Genomic DNA, 16,254 nt, shown 5'->3' on the forward strand with positions numbered 1-16,254 from the left:
AACTGGAACTGAATGAAAATTTTTTTTTTCCCGACTCCGAGTGGTCGGTACCCAGATTAACATTCATCCAATGATTAAGAGATGGTATTGAGATGACTTGGCTCTGTGCACTTAATTTACCAGATATTTTTACACAGATTGACCACCAATTATATGAGAGACTGCATTTTTCACTGGAGCAAAAAACAAGCTTAATTATGAAACAGTCACCTATCCTACAGTTGCACATGTAAAAATTCCTAGTACAACACAATGTACACTACGAAAACCTGCTCCTACTCATTGCTGACAAAGCTCGATAACCTTAACAATTGGAAAATATGATAGAAGTTATAAATCTCCAAAAGTTATAAAGTTATAAACCTCCACATTGCAGAAATGTGAGAAACTGGTTGTTTCATTGAGGTAAATTTAACTGAATTATAAAATGAGCAAATTACATTTCCTAGCTTCTACTTTACAGAGTGATGTGCCAAAGTATCCCATGCTACCTTTGATCAAAGAGGCAAGCCAAGCACTACATGAACAGCTCGTTGTGTCAGTGAAATCAGTCACAGCACTGTATTTATATGTACATGTGGCTCTCTGTGTTGCATTTGATTCTGCGTTTAATAGTTATTTACATTTAAATGTGCATTACATAGGCAAAGTGCAGTAGCAGCACACACTTGCCATAACCAGACACACCTGGCCGATCTATTTCAGTTCCCATGACAGGTAACAACTGCCAATTATATTTATTTTAGTATGGAGGGAGCCCCGCCGGGGTGGTGCAGTGGTAAGACGCCCGACTACTGTCCGGAGTTCCCGGGTTCGAACCCGACCACGGCGGCTGCGTTTCGATGGAGGCGAAACGAAGTGGCATCCGTGTGCTGTGCGATGTCAGCGCACGTTAAAGATCCCCAGGTGGTCGAAATTAATCCGTAGTAATCCTCCACTACGGCTCTCCTTTCTCTCTTTCCACTTTCGCTCCCACCCTCATCCCTTCCCTAACGGCGCGGTTCAGGTGTCCACAGAACAAGTGTGACAGATACTGCGTCTTTCCCTTCCTGTGAACCAATTACTATAGTATGGCGGGACTTTTTTAAAATAGAAGCATCCTGACATCCACATTGCTTCACAGTGAATTCATAGCATACCTCACCTAACAGCACAAGTGTCCCCACTCTACGAAAAGAGTGGGCGTCTGTTTAGGGGGCTATTAGCAGCTACAGGGAAAAGGAAAATGCATGGTAGCAGTTGTGCTGTGGGCAGACTCCTGGATAGCACCGTGAAAATAGAGGTGAAAGGGGCCAAGATTTAAGAAACTGACATTTGCACTACTTCTCGCTCCATCTCAAGATTTGTACAATTTCATTCTGCCATCGTGGCCTGTTTCTAGCTACAGTAGGTAAGACTAGTTCCTCAACATGATGTCTTCAGGTGCTGCAGCAGAGCTGGCAGTCTTGTGCAACATTCATCTCATTTAGTCCAAATGAGAGGACAACAGGAAGCAAGATGAACTTAGGCACTTTTGTAACAGGAAGAGGGACAGTTTATACAATAGCAAATAAGATGAGGTGTTGCACCAACAACTGACCTGGGAAGAACATGAAAAATTTGGCTCATAATGGAGGCATGCAGCTTGCTCGCAATGGCTGTACACCACATTTTTGCAACATGAGAATTATATGCAGACACAACAAAAAAATAAACTGCTCCCGATATCTTGGAGGCATTTTATATCAGAAAAGCTAGACAGGACTTGGTGAGTGATACATCAGCCATTATGTATGATGCAGAGACAAAACACCTTTCATTTCTAGCCCGATAACTTCTAGCTTGCATGCTTCTGAAAGCCTAGAATAGTTGTGCCTGCACAGGCTTGTAGTTATATGTGCAATGGTTTCAGCAAGTGCATTGTTAGACTTTTTTCTGTTGTCCTGTCATTTATGCTAAATCAGAAGAATGTCTGAAAGCCTAGAATGGTTGTGCCTGCACAGGCTTGTGGTTATATGTGCAATGGTTTCAGCAAGTGCATTGTTACACTTCCTTCTGTTGTCCTGCCATTTATGCTAAATGAGAAGAATGTGAAGTGCTGCAAAGAGTAACACATTCAAATGCCATTTAAAATGCGGACGGAATACTGCTATTACGACTTTACTGTCCAGAGGTTGTGTGCCCTTCTAATGTACAACGTGGCTACTTTCTAAGCATTTTCATAATCGGCAAAACCATTTTGCAAAACACCTCTGTTAAATGTGGAGCACCTGCTCCTATGCAACCAAATTTCACATATAGCACAGACACCACAATCTTACAAGATGTCATATCTGCTAAATGCTCATATACTGAAGAAGCAACAAATGCCTAGTCTGATCTGTACTTAATGCACTTATCAAGCCCAAAATATTTGTCAAGGAAATGTGGCAACTCACAACTTTATCAGACCTGGCACCCCACAAACCTTCGGTTCCCTTTGAGCATTTGCACTAAGAATTACCGGTAGGAAGGAACACTTGCAATACTTCCCAAGATTCCCTGTAAAAGTATCAGCACGAAAGATCTTGCAAGAGGTGTCTGAAGATAAGGCAAGCTAGCTGGGCTAGCTTGCTCAAATGTTTAACACAGTTAAATAAACACGTCACTGCATCCTGCCTTGGCTTCCAATAAGAAATAGTGCAATTTTAGTAATGATTTGATAAATCTGTGCACATTCTGCAAATCTGGTTTCAGAACACAAGACATCAGAGTTGAAAGGAACCGCCAAGATAAACACACATGTATACAGTGTCATTGCATGAAGAGATAGGATCTTCGTTTTCAGCTAGAAATTTTATCCTTAAATGTCCTCTTTTCCAAAAGTGTAGTTAACTTCACATACCATGAACGGTGCATCACTGTACTGTATTTTTGCCACTAAAGGCGCACATAAGCGAGCATGTTTGCTCTATACCTCCTTTACTCCTTATTACATTGCTTGCGTGAACCAAATAAGTGAACTACGACAAACCAGCACCCCATATGTCAGCTGAGAGAGGTGAGCATAAATCACTGCAACATGAAAATGCTGCAATTTTTACAGTGATCCAATGTGCAGTTGCATGGCAGGATTTAGACTATCGATATGAAATATTGAGTTATGACCTGTCCAGTCTGTTGCACTGTAGACAAGCATTCAAGAATACTGAGCACCCCAAAACTTGGGATTGCACTCCATGATAAGCCCTTAGAACCTTTCACTTTTCATCAATTAAAATGAGCAGCTTTTCAGTAGTGCTCCCTCGCTTTGGCAGCAAGGGAGAGCAACTGCTACATTAAGCAAAGCTGAGCACACACACAAAAAAAAAAAAAAAAAAAAAAAAATATGGGGAACACTTCAGTTCCGCCTTTCAAGAGTAAAGCCCCGCTTTAACCAAGCCGTATGAATGTGCCTGCGTGGCCTAGGGGTAAATTCTGTCCCGGCAGGATAATTTTGATATCACCCTCCCATATGAAAGGAGAGGACACGAGTTGGCAGCTCCTGCCAAAAGCAAACATCAAGAAACCCACGGCCAGTTAGTGCGCGGCCATGTCAGCTGCAAGCTTACCACTGCCAGCGCTATGCTCTAAGTTTTCACTCACAACGCCAATGCCGAAACCGGATTTTCGGTGAACAGCGTCTAGAAAAACGTTAACGAAAACTTTACACAGCAAGATGCTAGCCTTATCCAACACATCTGCTTTTTCTATGCAGGTCCCAAGTCATGCCTTCAGATGCTAATGGTTTGTCTTCCTTGGTTCCTTCATCCATAGAGTGCATCACCACAAGAGAAACCGACCTTCGACAGACAGGAGCCTAACATTTGGCAGAGGGGACCCAAACTTTGGCAACAAAAATTCATCAACATTCTGTTAGCAAAAAAAGAAAAAACTTTTTTTTCTTGCGGGGGGTGGGGTGCAGGTCCACAGATCAGGCTATTTTGCCGATGATAATGAGATGCACTTGTTTTGTGGCAGGATATAGGATGCTGAACAATAACTTGCAACAGAAGCCAGGTTACACTGACAATGTTTACCAGCTCATATGAATGTTTACCAGCTCATATGATTCAGTCTCTCTTTTCAATTGCTTCTTTTCTTTCCAGCCTGCATAGAATTTCCATGCCCATCCTAGACTTGCTGGGACATGCATGAATACTATATGTAAAAGCAGCCTTTTAATGTCACCAAAGCCATTTCTAATGCCAATAGCTTAACAGCAGAGCTGCTAACAAGTAGGGCCGGATACACTGAGGTGAATCTGAGTTTGTTCATGGGCAGTGTACGGCTTAGTGAACCCTTGCAAGGAGCAACAGGGCCACAGCACAACTCTGGGGGCTTTACTTGAGCATTCTGAGCTGCTGACGTCCATATAATAATTTCAGGTTCCTTTTCTTTTTGTTAGAAGCCATTTTTCAATACACTTCAAGGAAAAATAATTTCAGAAGCGAAAAAGACAGCAAGCTGAAAACAAATATCAGCTGCACAACTGAAAATGGTGCTTTGTGTGATGTAGAAATGACAAAATATTATAAAATAAACACTTCTATGCATGTTCAGTAGTTGCAACAGTGACTGCAAATGATGCCTCCGTATCATGAGAATATTTGTTCAGAAAATGTGGAGCAGGCATCAATGCATGAACAATGTTTGAGACATCACAAATGCAGTGCTGCCAACAGAAATTACCTGAACATCAAGAAAGAAGCAGGACTCAGATGTGCAAAAATGAAGCACCACATGAGTGTTAAACTTGGAAGAAATAATCAGGGCAGTGAGCAGAGCTCAGTCTTTGAATAAGTCATTAAAATTTGCTCGCTTTACCACAAAACAAGTCCCATTATTTAAAAGGAGCTGGTAAATAAACGCGATTCGCTGACGCAATGGCAGGTGTGCTGGAATCTCTGTGGTAAATAAAGGGACCCATTGCAGTAAGGAAAAACAAGCTGCTTCAAACTGTAGAGTTAGCTGAATGTGCACCCCACAGCTCAAGCATGCCTTAGTCAGCAAAGATGGCTATGCACCAGCATGAAAAATGGCGACTGCCGAATATAGCTGAACATAACTTCCACTCTGCCTCTTACAAAATACAGCAGGAAGGTGATCGCGCAGACAATGTTCCTCACCATCTGCTACACTTACTTGCATAATGAACACACTTTTTATTTCCCGAAAGGAAAGATTAACAGGGTGCACTCATTACACTGGGCAAAGTAAGCAGAGAGAGAGAAATGAAGCAGGCAAGAAGTGGACAAAACACAGGTTGGCAGAATAAATAACTGGTAAAACTTCAGACTAAAGCAAAACGCACTTGACAGCATACTTTGCGTGATCAACAGCATGTTCAACAATGTTTAGCTTAAGCCTGCACAAGCAACTTGTCTAGCGGGGCATAATTCTGCCCAGAGAGAGCAGAAGTAGTCTTCTAGTACAGCTTGTAGCATTAAAGATCTACAGACACCCAATTCTAGTTTGAGTTTTTTTTTTACTTTCAAATGATGCGCCACACAGTAGAATACATGGATCCCTGTATGGCATTCGCCTACGGCTACTAAATAATTAACGAATTTTTTCCTTGATGCTGTTTCGGTTTTGGTTGCATCATCTGAACAATGGCTGTGAGGTGTAGTTGATGTTTAGGTCATGCGAGGCATGAAAACATTTGCAATATAATCACTGGTACGTAGTTTAGAATTCACTACAAGACATAAGTCAGCTTGCTTCAAGGGCTGGAATGACAGCAAATGACATAACAGCAATTAGACTGACATTTTTCTCATGTCTAAAGTGATCTAAACACCATCTACACATCACAGGAGTAGTTTGGTTTGCAAAACCAAAACAGCAACAAGAAAGAAATTCAAATACAAATAATTTAGCAGTCAGAGTTACACCTTGGGGTGATCCACGTCTACTAATGTCTCCCGCATCATCCCACAACAAAACATACAAGCATTCTTATTGGCAGTTAGTCCATAAGGTGAGGTGCAGTAGGCCTAATATTCAACAGACGAAGCTTTATGTTAGTGCATATTTGTTTCAGCCTTCAAAAAAGGGTTCCTGCCAGCATTTACAACTATTATCGGTAGGGTGCACGCCAAAAGGAAGAGATGCATTCATTATGTGGATGTTCATTATGAGAGTAAATATGGCAAGTATAAAACAGCAGAAAGATGTCCCATGGAGACTACCATCCTGCATCAGTTGCAGGCATCCCCCCCTCCTCCTGTAAATTACCTAAGCCCACCACTGCACCAGGTTCTCAACTTCCCGCCCCTTCCCTTCCTGCAAGAGGTTCAATTATCTCGCACAAAGAGTTTGTGGTGCCACCAGTGGTTCTGCATGAATGAAAATAATCAGCCTGCATGTCTAATTCATTATTTTGTAACAATTGCTCTTAAAATCCACACCTGTGCTCTCAATATTCAGCAGCTGAACACGAGGTTGCAAGGCCTAACCGTGGATGCAGGAAAAATGCCAGTGAGCTGCAAGATGGCAGTGTATGTTACAAAAAATCCAAGTGGCTGTAATTCGGCCGGAGCAATAAACCACAGCATGTTTTTCTCTGCCTCCCTTCACCTCCTCCTTCACCCCTTTATTTGGGCTGCAGTTCATATGCCCATCAAGAGTGTGACAAAGTAAAACTGTTGATATGACGTTTGTAAATGCAGAAAAGAAATGTCGCAAAGGAAAACATTCAAGCCAAACTATTCAATGTTGAAAGACTGTTGAATGAGGTGCACAGGCATTTATTGATAACTTCGTAATCATGTTCATAATCATTCCTTAGCAAAATGTCTCAAAAGCTCCTTTCCTAGTGCATTGTCCTTTCCACAGGAAAAAAACACCGCAACACAGGAGGTTCGTTAACAACAATTAGAAAAATAGCCAACTCTTCATTGATTTCAGATGCTACGGCGCTTTGCACCAATGCACTGTGGGGAAGCTGCTGCAGATTCTTTCCCTAAATGCTGCATTCTCCAGACCTGGCTTGCTCGTATACAACTCACTTAAAATCAGGTGGTCTGCCCCAGTGCATTTCCCCTCTTTATGTTGCACCCCACAGGAAACCTTGTTCCTAGCTTTTATGCTTCACCCTTCTGAACATAGGCACTCTACAGAAGGCATCAAGGACTGGTTTCCAGCTTTCCATATCAAGTGCCCCCAGGCTCATCCCCCATTCATATGTTTACACAAAGGCATTTGGTCACTAAATATATTATATACAACCAAAGCGTATTTTGAATGCAGAAGCTGGAAAACAGTGTTATTCGGGAGCATATCTACCCAGAAGAAAAACAGTGAAAGAGTCAATGCATGGAACATTCTTATCACCCATGATTTTGAATGTGTGAACTGGGAAATCATCTCAACAAAATTTTACCGTTATTTCAAGTTTCGTTTTCTCACAAAACATTTTCGTTTCAGTGCTAATCCAAATCTAAGCAGGCAGCAGTCTTGTGTCTTTTTTTTTGTGACTGGCAGCACAGATAATGGCAGCACATCCAATTAGTGTTTCTGTAGCTGGGACATTTTTAAAATTAAACCAAATTAAATTATATAATTTTTACCGATTACAAGCTCTCCTGTTATCTTGCAGCAAACGGCTCCAAGTGCATTGTGTTCAAGAAAACATGCTGTCCCTCTTTTGAACAACGAGATTTCACTTACGCTCCACACTGCTCGGTCAACTCGACTGACCAATGACTTCATGGCTGTTGATGCTGCCTGCGTAGCAGCACTCAAATGGCAACTCCATCAATTGTTATTGATTTGAGAACATTTAACGTGCCTGTCTGTCCATCAAATGTCGTCCCCATAACAAGACCGCGGATTATCTGTTCTAGAGACGCATTGTATGTATTGTGCAAGCAATTTCTGCTTACATTTAGTTACATTACTATGAATTTAAATACGTGTCAAGATCAAGCAAAAAACCAAGAAGAATGAAAATGAGACCTTAGCACAAAATTCTGCAGCTGACAACGACAACTTGCACTTAAAAACCCAACACAAGCTCTGGCCGTTCAATGAATGTCACCATTTCCATTTTTTTCTTTTGGTGCAACCTTGCAATGTGCATTTTTGCTTATTTTTTTTATAAATCACCCTCAAGGCCATTTCGTGTATGACTAAGCTCATGAGTAAAAATCCAGCATCAAAAATTCACATAGACAGCACCTAGTTGGCATGTAAAGCAATACAAAAAATGTGCTGTCAGTGCCACCTTATTGGTAGAGCATAAAATTTATTTTACAAAACCTTTTACAAATATAAGGGGGTGCCAAAAAGTCAATGCACTCTTGGGTACACTTTGAGCAAGTCCTCACTCACTAAACAGGACAAGCACATAACAAGGTGAACATTTAACATCAAAAACCATTCTTTCTGCACAGCACAGCACAGTAAAACTGTTGACTCGGGTCTGAATGGTCTAGAGAAAATGTGGGAGACAAACACTGTCTCAAGAGCATGACATGACAGCATTAATGGTTCTCTTCAGTGGTTTCTCTTCAGAGTCAATTATTTGCCCACATTACTGAACTTCAATTAAGCCGATACCGCATACACACATCACCACCTCTCACGCCTCAGCCAAGTCACTGTGCTTGGCTGGTGACCTAAGTATTACGAGTTTGAATCCCAACTAAAATATGGAAATTTTTCTTTACATGAAATCAATCACTTTATACAGGTAAACCTCTATGTAATGAACCTCCATAAGGCAAATTCCTCTATATGATGAGCTTCTGCAATCCCCCATTCCACCCTCATTGGACCGTGCACATTAAGAAAACAATGTAACGATGCGTCATGGCGGTATGATGACGTAATGAATTTGTCACATCATATCCAGAGTACTGAGTGTTTGGCAGAGCTGTGCAGAAGTTAGACAAAAAAAAAAAAAAAAAAAAAAAAAAAAAAGCCTGAAGTTAAATTTTAACCATAATTAACCAATTAACAGCAAGTAATATATACAATTACAAGGGACTTTAGACTCTAAAGTAGTGAAATGCGAAAGCCTGAGAAGTCTCATCTTGTCTCTCATTCCTCCCATCTGCAATCCCACACTTGAACGCGGGGGACACACTTTGTCCACGACAGTATGAGCCATCAAAGGCTTTCGCCTTAACTAAAATCAATTAAGTTAAATTCTACTCGACATAAGCTACTCAATGATATATAACTTTATTACAGCAAAGTTTGACTTAATCACAATTAGCTATCCAACAGTAATCTACATGTTTTTAGTAAAGAGGTCAATTAGCCACTTTGTCATGCATCAGCTCAACACAGCATGCTATACTAGGCAGGTAAAGTCCCAGTTTGACCTTGGCTGGGCTTGCAGGTTAAGTTCAAGAAACGAGGCTTTTTTTCTTCTTTTAGTTTGTATCTGCAGTAGACCTATCACTCTAAAAAAAAACTCGCATAAGAGGAACATAATACATTGCATTTTAGAACCAACAGAGCATCCATGTGGTGAATGCAGCTGACTGCACTGCTTTCGCTTTTGAAATGCCGCACTACAATAGCACACACTCAAAAGCAGCAAAAAGTAACAGTGAAAAGAAAAAAACTGCCTCTCCTGTAACAGAAAGTCAATAAAAGTGTGAAATGGTTACAGGCTCTGTGGTGGCCTTGTCATTTTCATGACGGACGCATAATGGCGTCGGCAGGTCTGGGAGTCCTCTTCTGTGGTGTATAACTTGCAAAGTGATCACTTTCGATAAGACCCTTCCCATCTCTCCTGTTACGAGGCTCCATTGCTCCCACGTGTGAAGAATAAGTGAGCATGTTGAAAATGGGGTGTCATACCTAAATTTGGAGGTTACCACTGAGTTTGCCATAGTTGTATTAGGTTCGAAAGCAATTTTGAACAAAATCAAATTTCTGAAGTTTCAGGAGCAGCCCAAATAAATTTTGAAAGCACCAATGAGTCGACTATAGACAAATTAGGCTAGACATCAATTTCGGTGAAATTTGGCCAAAATAAATTTTGGGGGTTCGGTGGGCAAAGTTCGGGGGTAGCCCACCTAAATACGGAAGGCACCACTGAATTGAACATGGTCAAGTTAGGCTGGACACTAATTTCAGTCAAATTCAGATAAAGTCAAACTTTAGGTGTCCAGGAATCGAAATTGAGTGGCCCACCTAAACTTCAAATCATCAGAGGTGGCCATATTCAAATTAGGCTAGACATCAATTTTGGCCAAATCCAGATCAATCAAAAATCAGGGGTCTAGAGGGTCAAATTTCAGAGGTGACCCACCTACATTTGGAAGGCTTCACTGAGTTGCCCATATTCAAATTAGGTTGGACAATTTTGGTCAAACTAAGACAGCCATATTTAAAGGGTCCAGATGGCCAAATTTTGGGGGTGGCCCAGAGGTCTCCACTGGATTGGCCATACTAAAATCAGGTTAGACACCAATTTTGGTCACATCTAGATAAGGTCAAATTTCGGGGGTGCAAAAGGACAAATTTTGGGGCTGCGGGCGCTTCCTGGGACACATGCCTGTCCTGTGCACGAGATGAGGCAGTGGAGAATGTCTCAAGCTAAATCTAATTCGGTGCCCGGCTGACGACGACGTGGTACCCGGATGACGGGAAATCTGTATGCGGATGCTGTCTCTCAATTGCGCCTTGATGTCACCTCAAGGATGCCGGAAACAGGAGCTAAGACAATTTCATGTTTAAAAATACTGCCTCCTCCATAATCAAGAGTAAATGTAAGCATGAAATGGTTACCAACTCTGTGGCTGCCTTGTCACCTTCGTGAGTGGCTGTGTAATAATGGCACTGTTGGCAGGGGGGGTAAACAAGTCTTCTACTGTGGTGTAAAACTCGCAAAGCGATTGCTTTCCACAAGCTGCTAACTCTCATCAGGCTCCATTGCTCCCACGTAAGGAGAATGCATAAGCATACCAAATTTGGAGATGCCCCACCTAAACTTGTGAGTCACCACTGAGTGTGATAACCACATATCCAAATCATGAAAGGGAAATAACAAGGACACAGATTATGACTAGCAGCTTACCAACATCACTCAAGAGGAAAATATACAACAGTTGCATCTTACCTTACTCACCTAGGGGCTGAAACGTGGAAGCTAACGAAGAGGGTTCTACTTAAGTTGAGGATAACGCAGAGGGCTATGGAACGAAAAATGGTAGAGGTAAAGTTAAGAAATAGGAAGCGTGCAGAGTGGATCAGAGAAATAACTGAAGTTACTGACTTTCTAGTGGAAATCAAGAAAAAGAAATGGACATGGGCAGGACATGTTGTGCGAAGAGAGGATAACCGATGGTCGCTTAGGGTAACAAACTGGATTCCAAGGGAAGGAAAGCGTAGCAGGGGGCAGCAGAAAGTTAGGTGGGTGGATGAGGTTAAGCCGTTCGCAGGGGTCAAGCGGATGCAGCTAGCACAGGGCCAGGTTATTTGGAGGAATATGAGAGAGGCCTTCGCCAGCAGTGGGTATAGTCAGGCAGATGATGACTGAGTGTGCCTATCACATTATGTTGGACAGCAATTTAGACAATCAATCAATCAATCAATTAAAATTGCTGTTTTGGCCAGTTGGTTCATACATGGTACATTAAAGACCAGCACAAAAAATGGAGACAAACGAACCCAAAAAGACCGGATGGGCGCTATCAGGAAAATCAAGCATAATATAAGCCAAGAATGCAGACCATGTGACTACAGAGGGGGAGGAGGGGTTGGAAAAGCATTATGAAGCCATTTAATGTCTTTAAAGAGCGAAAAAGAGAGGAAGAGAAGAGAGCATCACTGCATAATGCACAAAGGGTGATCAAGTAGAAATTGCATGACTAACAGTGTGGTCTACGGGCGGTGTCAAAAACATTAAAACGAATAATAAAAGAGGTGAAAGTGGTAAAAACAGTGAAGCAAAAGCAGTCAAAACCTAAATAAAGATAAAACCATTATACAATCCATGATGATGCCACCAGTGAACTCAAAAAAAAAAAAAAAAAGAAATAAAAAAAGTACTAAAACAAAACAGGCTAAGATTCATTAATACAAAGAGTAAACCGGCAAAAATTTTCATCAAATGCAGATATCTAATTCCGAGGGTCCAGAGGGATAAATTTTGGTGGTCCCACTTAAGTTCGGAAGTCACCACTGCGTTGACCATACAATTACTAGGTTAGATACTAGTTTTAGTCAAATTCGGGGGTCAAGAGTGTTAAATTTTGGGATGTGGACACATTTTCTGGGACATATTGTGGCTCTTGTATGAGACATTAGAGAGTGGAGAATGAGTCGTTAAATATCATTCGGCGCTCGAATGGTCAGGTTTCAGTGCCAAAGTGTTGGTTCTCGGTTTCGGCTTGACGTCACGTCAAACTAAGCACCAACAAGGGCTCAAAACATTTCATGCTTGAAAGATATGGGGCGAGTAGTTGCTGCTACAGGGTTGCCCGCACAAGTCCGGCACTGACAGCTCATGCATAGGTAGTGGGGACGGAGTTCATTTCCCCGAGCAACAGTGGTGGGCAAACCGAGAGCGGGAACATGTGTGAAGAAGGCAGATGCCTCCGCAGGCACAGCAACTTGCACTCTTCTAGCCTGGCCATAGAGCCTCCAACACCTCCCCCCCCCCCCTCTCACTTCCCCCTCCTCTTGTTGGCACAGCTTGTGAGCCACAGCAAAGGTTGTGACGGCTGCCACAGCAGTCGCGCACTGTGCCAATAGAGAAAGAATTGTGGGGGTATTAGCATGGCTTAAACCTAGGGACAGAGCAAAAGCTGAGTGTAGCAGCGATAGCCTCTTTAGCACCACCTTTGAAATGCATGGTTTTTTGTCATAATTTTTCTTACGTTTCGGGGAAAGCAACATACCTTAAACGTTTGGTTTGGTTTGTGGGGTTTAACATCCCAAAGCGACTCAGGCTATGTATGAGGGACACCGTAGTGGAGGACTCTAGATGGTCACCACAGAATGGTGGGCTCCTACACCTAACCAGGTCATGTTTTCATATTTTTTCTTGTAAATTGTACACTGGTTTATAAGAAAGGAAAGGTGCAGTACTTATCAGACTTAAGGGAAGAGAGGAAGGTGAAATGGAAAGAGAGAGAGAGGTCTCGTAGTGAAGGGCTACGAACTAATTTCTGCCGCTGAGGGCCTTTCGCGCGCTGGCATCGCACAGCACAGGGCTGCCTCTCCATTTAAGTTAGGTTTTAGAGAAAGAAAGCCGCAGTATACTTTTGTGCGGCCACTCAAACTTCCCTTGAAGAAGGCAGCAGAGCAGGTAACAAAACAAAGCATAAGCACACACAAACACAAGGACAATGCAGTGTTATCCTTGTGTTTGTGTGTGTTTCTTATGCTGTTTTGTTACCTGCTCTGCTGCCTTCTTCCAAGAGATGTGTGACCAACTAGCACAACATTCAACTCTATTATTGCACCCAAACTTAATTAGGTCAAGGTCACTTGCAGGTCAAATTTAGTGTTACACAAAGACCGGTTCTGCTTAGCATAGTGAAGCTTTCACTTCAAAATTGCTTTGTAAGAAAGGCACAGTACCCGTGACATTAGGCGTCCATAAAAAATGTGCGATACTGCAGATTTCCTTTCACAATTAGGTCAAGGTCACTTGAAGGTCAAATTTACCACGCGAAGATCGGCTTTACCTAGGGTAGTGAAGCTTTCACTTCAAAAGCACTAGCGCGACTGGGTTTCAAACTCGTGCCAGGACAAACAAATCAGCTTCCCAAGGTCTGGGTGAGAGCCTGTGGTTTGAATTTAGCTACCCAAGTTGGCCTTCATTGGTGGACCAGAGCAGAGTGGCCACGCACCCGAGCCATAAAAGTGCATATAGTTATCTTGCTTTAGAACGGAGCAAACAAACAGGAGGACAATGACGACAACATGAAAGTAGGGGAAATTAACCTAATACAGCTAGCACCGTAAAAGACCAGCAAAGCATCAATTAGCTTTCAATACGGAGAACAACTTAAGCACAGCTGGTAGCCGCAGACACTGCAGGCTGGTGGAAAAGCTGAATAACTAATCAGATTGGCAATGGGCGTTTTTCAGTTTTTATTATGCCTGCCATTGCGAACATCATGCAATTCAGACTTGGGCTGAAATATTTGACAGTTGTTGCCGCACCAGGCATACCTTCACATGGGCATACCTTCAGGAGACCATCTGAAGTAATTTGTAGAAACTCAGCAACATACAAATTACCAAGCATTTCGCATCATGGTTAACATTGGTGTTTCATGCCAGCTATATGACTTATTTGAAATTGCATATTAACGGGAGTTCAATTAACAAGATTTTACTGTGCTTGCCAAATCTATACCAAAAAAAAGGGTAAAATACAAGAAGAGGCACCAAGCACATAAAAGAAGAAAAAATGATGACTGCATAATAAGTTAAGCTTTCATAAAGTGCATGAGTTAAGTATAACACAATAACTCCGTTATACTTGCATGGCATTCAGTGTTTTGACACTTCAACCTTCGAGCAAGTACCATCTTTCCAGGAGTTATCTACATATCAACAAAATAATGCCTTCATAGATTACCACACAGCATTCTGATAAAAATTCATATGGAAGCTGCCAGTACAAGCAACAACTACACATAAAAAAAAAAAAAAAGACAACCTTTTGACCCCTTCGCCTTGTATGAGTGCACCTCATATATTGCAAATAGACCTCTTCTCCTTAATGCCATCAATGGGTACATTTGATTATCATCGGGACTACTTGCAGACAGCTGTCCGGCGTTCGTTTTACCCCCCCCCGAGAATGTACCCAATGACACACCTCCTTTTCAATTAACTGAGATAGGGTACCATGTCCAATAACACAGAAGCAGAGCCCGTCTTAGGAAGCTGTGTGCAAAGAATACACTGCAGTAGTAGTGTGGCACTTTGGGGCAATAATGACACGCGCTTTGCTACAACCCTTCAACAGCTTGCTGTGCTGCCTGGCCTTCCTGTAGAGTTTGTTCTGTGACTCCACTGTCATCAGGTTCTTCATCCGACTTGCTCTGGTGAGATGCAGAGCTGTCTGCTTCGGAAGTGCCCTCCTATAATCAGAGGCAGAATGCGAAGTCACCAAATTGGACAAAAGGAGCACAAACTCATACACTGTGAAATGCAAAATATGCTACCTGCAAATATTACATGCAAGGATGTGCAGTTGAGTTATTAAGCAAAAAGAAAAAAGAAAGGAAAGGAAAGATTTTTTATGACAGCTAAGAAGTAAGTAAGCAAGCAGAAAACAACAGTAATCAAAGATTTACCAAGGAAAACCGTTACGGTATTCTAAAGCACTCCTTTTGTCTATTACATATTGTTCTTACATATTACATATTTTTGTAGCTCACAACCACTGCTGTCCTTACTATGTTCTAACTTACATAAACAGTCATGCACTGTCATTCCAAAAATAATCAAGGATGCTCATCTTTAGCAGCACAGATGGTATCACAGGGGATGAGTTGCAGCATTCTTTTGATCTAACGTTAACTCTAAGAACACTTGATACTAATGCAGAGTTTCACGTGGCCACCATGTGCTCAAAGTCTAAACCTTTTTGCCTTCCTTTCACTTTCTTGCAACACAAAAAAACTGATAAAGCAGCTCTCGCACAATACATCAGTGTCAGAATGATCCCATATAATTTAAAACTGGCAGTTCATTGTAAAGGTATGACCAATAACTTCAAATATCTGAAGCAAAACTTTAGATCATATTGGCTTTGGCCAGATGACAAGCATATACATACTAACAATTGTTTGCCCACATATTTCAGCATTTTTGAAGACAATAGATCTAAATAAAGCAGGAGACAATTCTGGAGAAAATCATACCATGTCAGTACAACTCAGAGGTTTGATTGATGGTGCCTCCCAGATACCTTTTGGAGAGCTGACTGGTATATGGAAAGACTTCATGGCCACGGCTTTTAAACCAAGGCATTTATCAGATGCCTGCAATAAAGCCAGATTTAAACCTTTGCCATCCTTCAAGTAATTTTGAGCCCTACTAAAGCAGTTTGGTTAGTGCCAATACTATCTCGACAGACCTGACCACTTAAAGCAGGGGTTTTAAAACCAAGTTTTGTGGAGCCCTTAGAATTCGTGGATTGCCCTTCACGCTCCCCAAGCACCATAATCCACGCATTCTTCAAACGTCGCCTTTCCTTTACCAAATCTATTTTGGGGCCAATTGTGTTGCGATTGGTTGCAGCAGTGTTCCACTTTTCAATCATTC

The 16,254-nt window shown here is 41.9% G+C and overlaps 1 protein-coding gene across 5 annotated transcripts in view; it reads right to left on the reverse strand.

Moving 5' to 3' along the window:
* The window catches only part of LOC146206173 (uncharacterized), a 107,987-nt gene that overhangs the window by 23,196 nt on the left and 68,537 nt on the right, over positions 1-16,254 (reverse strand). For 2 of the 5 annotated variants that reach the window (XM_084590803.1, XM_084590802.1), the window contains exons 10-11: positions 15,852-15,971; positions 6,734-15,065 (exon numbers count right to left, since the gene is read on the reverse strand). The exons of 2 other annotated variants lie outside the window; for them this stretch is intronic. In XM_084590803.1, the coding sequence (XP_084446929.1) occupies positions 14,934-15,065; positions 15,852-15,971 (252 nt within the window). In that variant the 3' untranslated portion in view covers positions 6,734-14,933. Of the gene's footprint in view, positions 1-6,733; positions 15,066-15,851; positions 15,972-16,254 lie in introns of those variants that run through there. One more of the 5 variants, XM_084590804.1, reaches the window with a different exon arrangement.

This window comes from Amblyomma maculatum, chromosome 1 (assembly GCF_055883805.1).
Source record: "Amblyomma maculatum isolate TAMU_Amacu chromosome 1, ASM5588380v1, whole genome shotgun sequence".
In the NCBI taxonomy this organism is placed as follows: Eukaryota; Metazoa; Arthropoda; class Arachnida; order Ixodida; family Ixodidae; genus Amblyomma; species Amblyomma maculatum.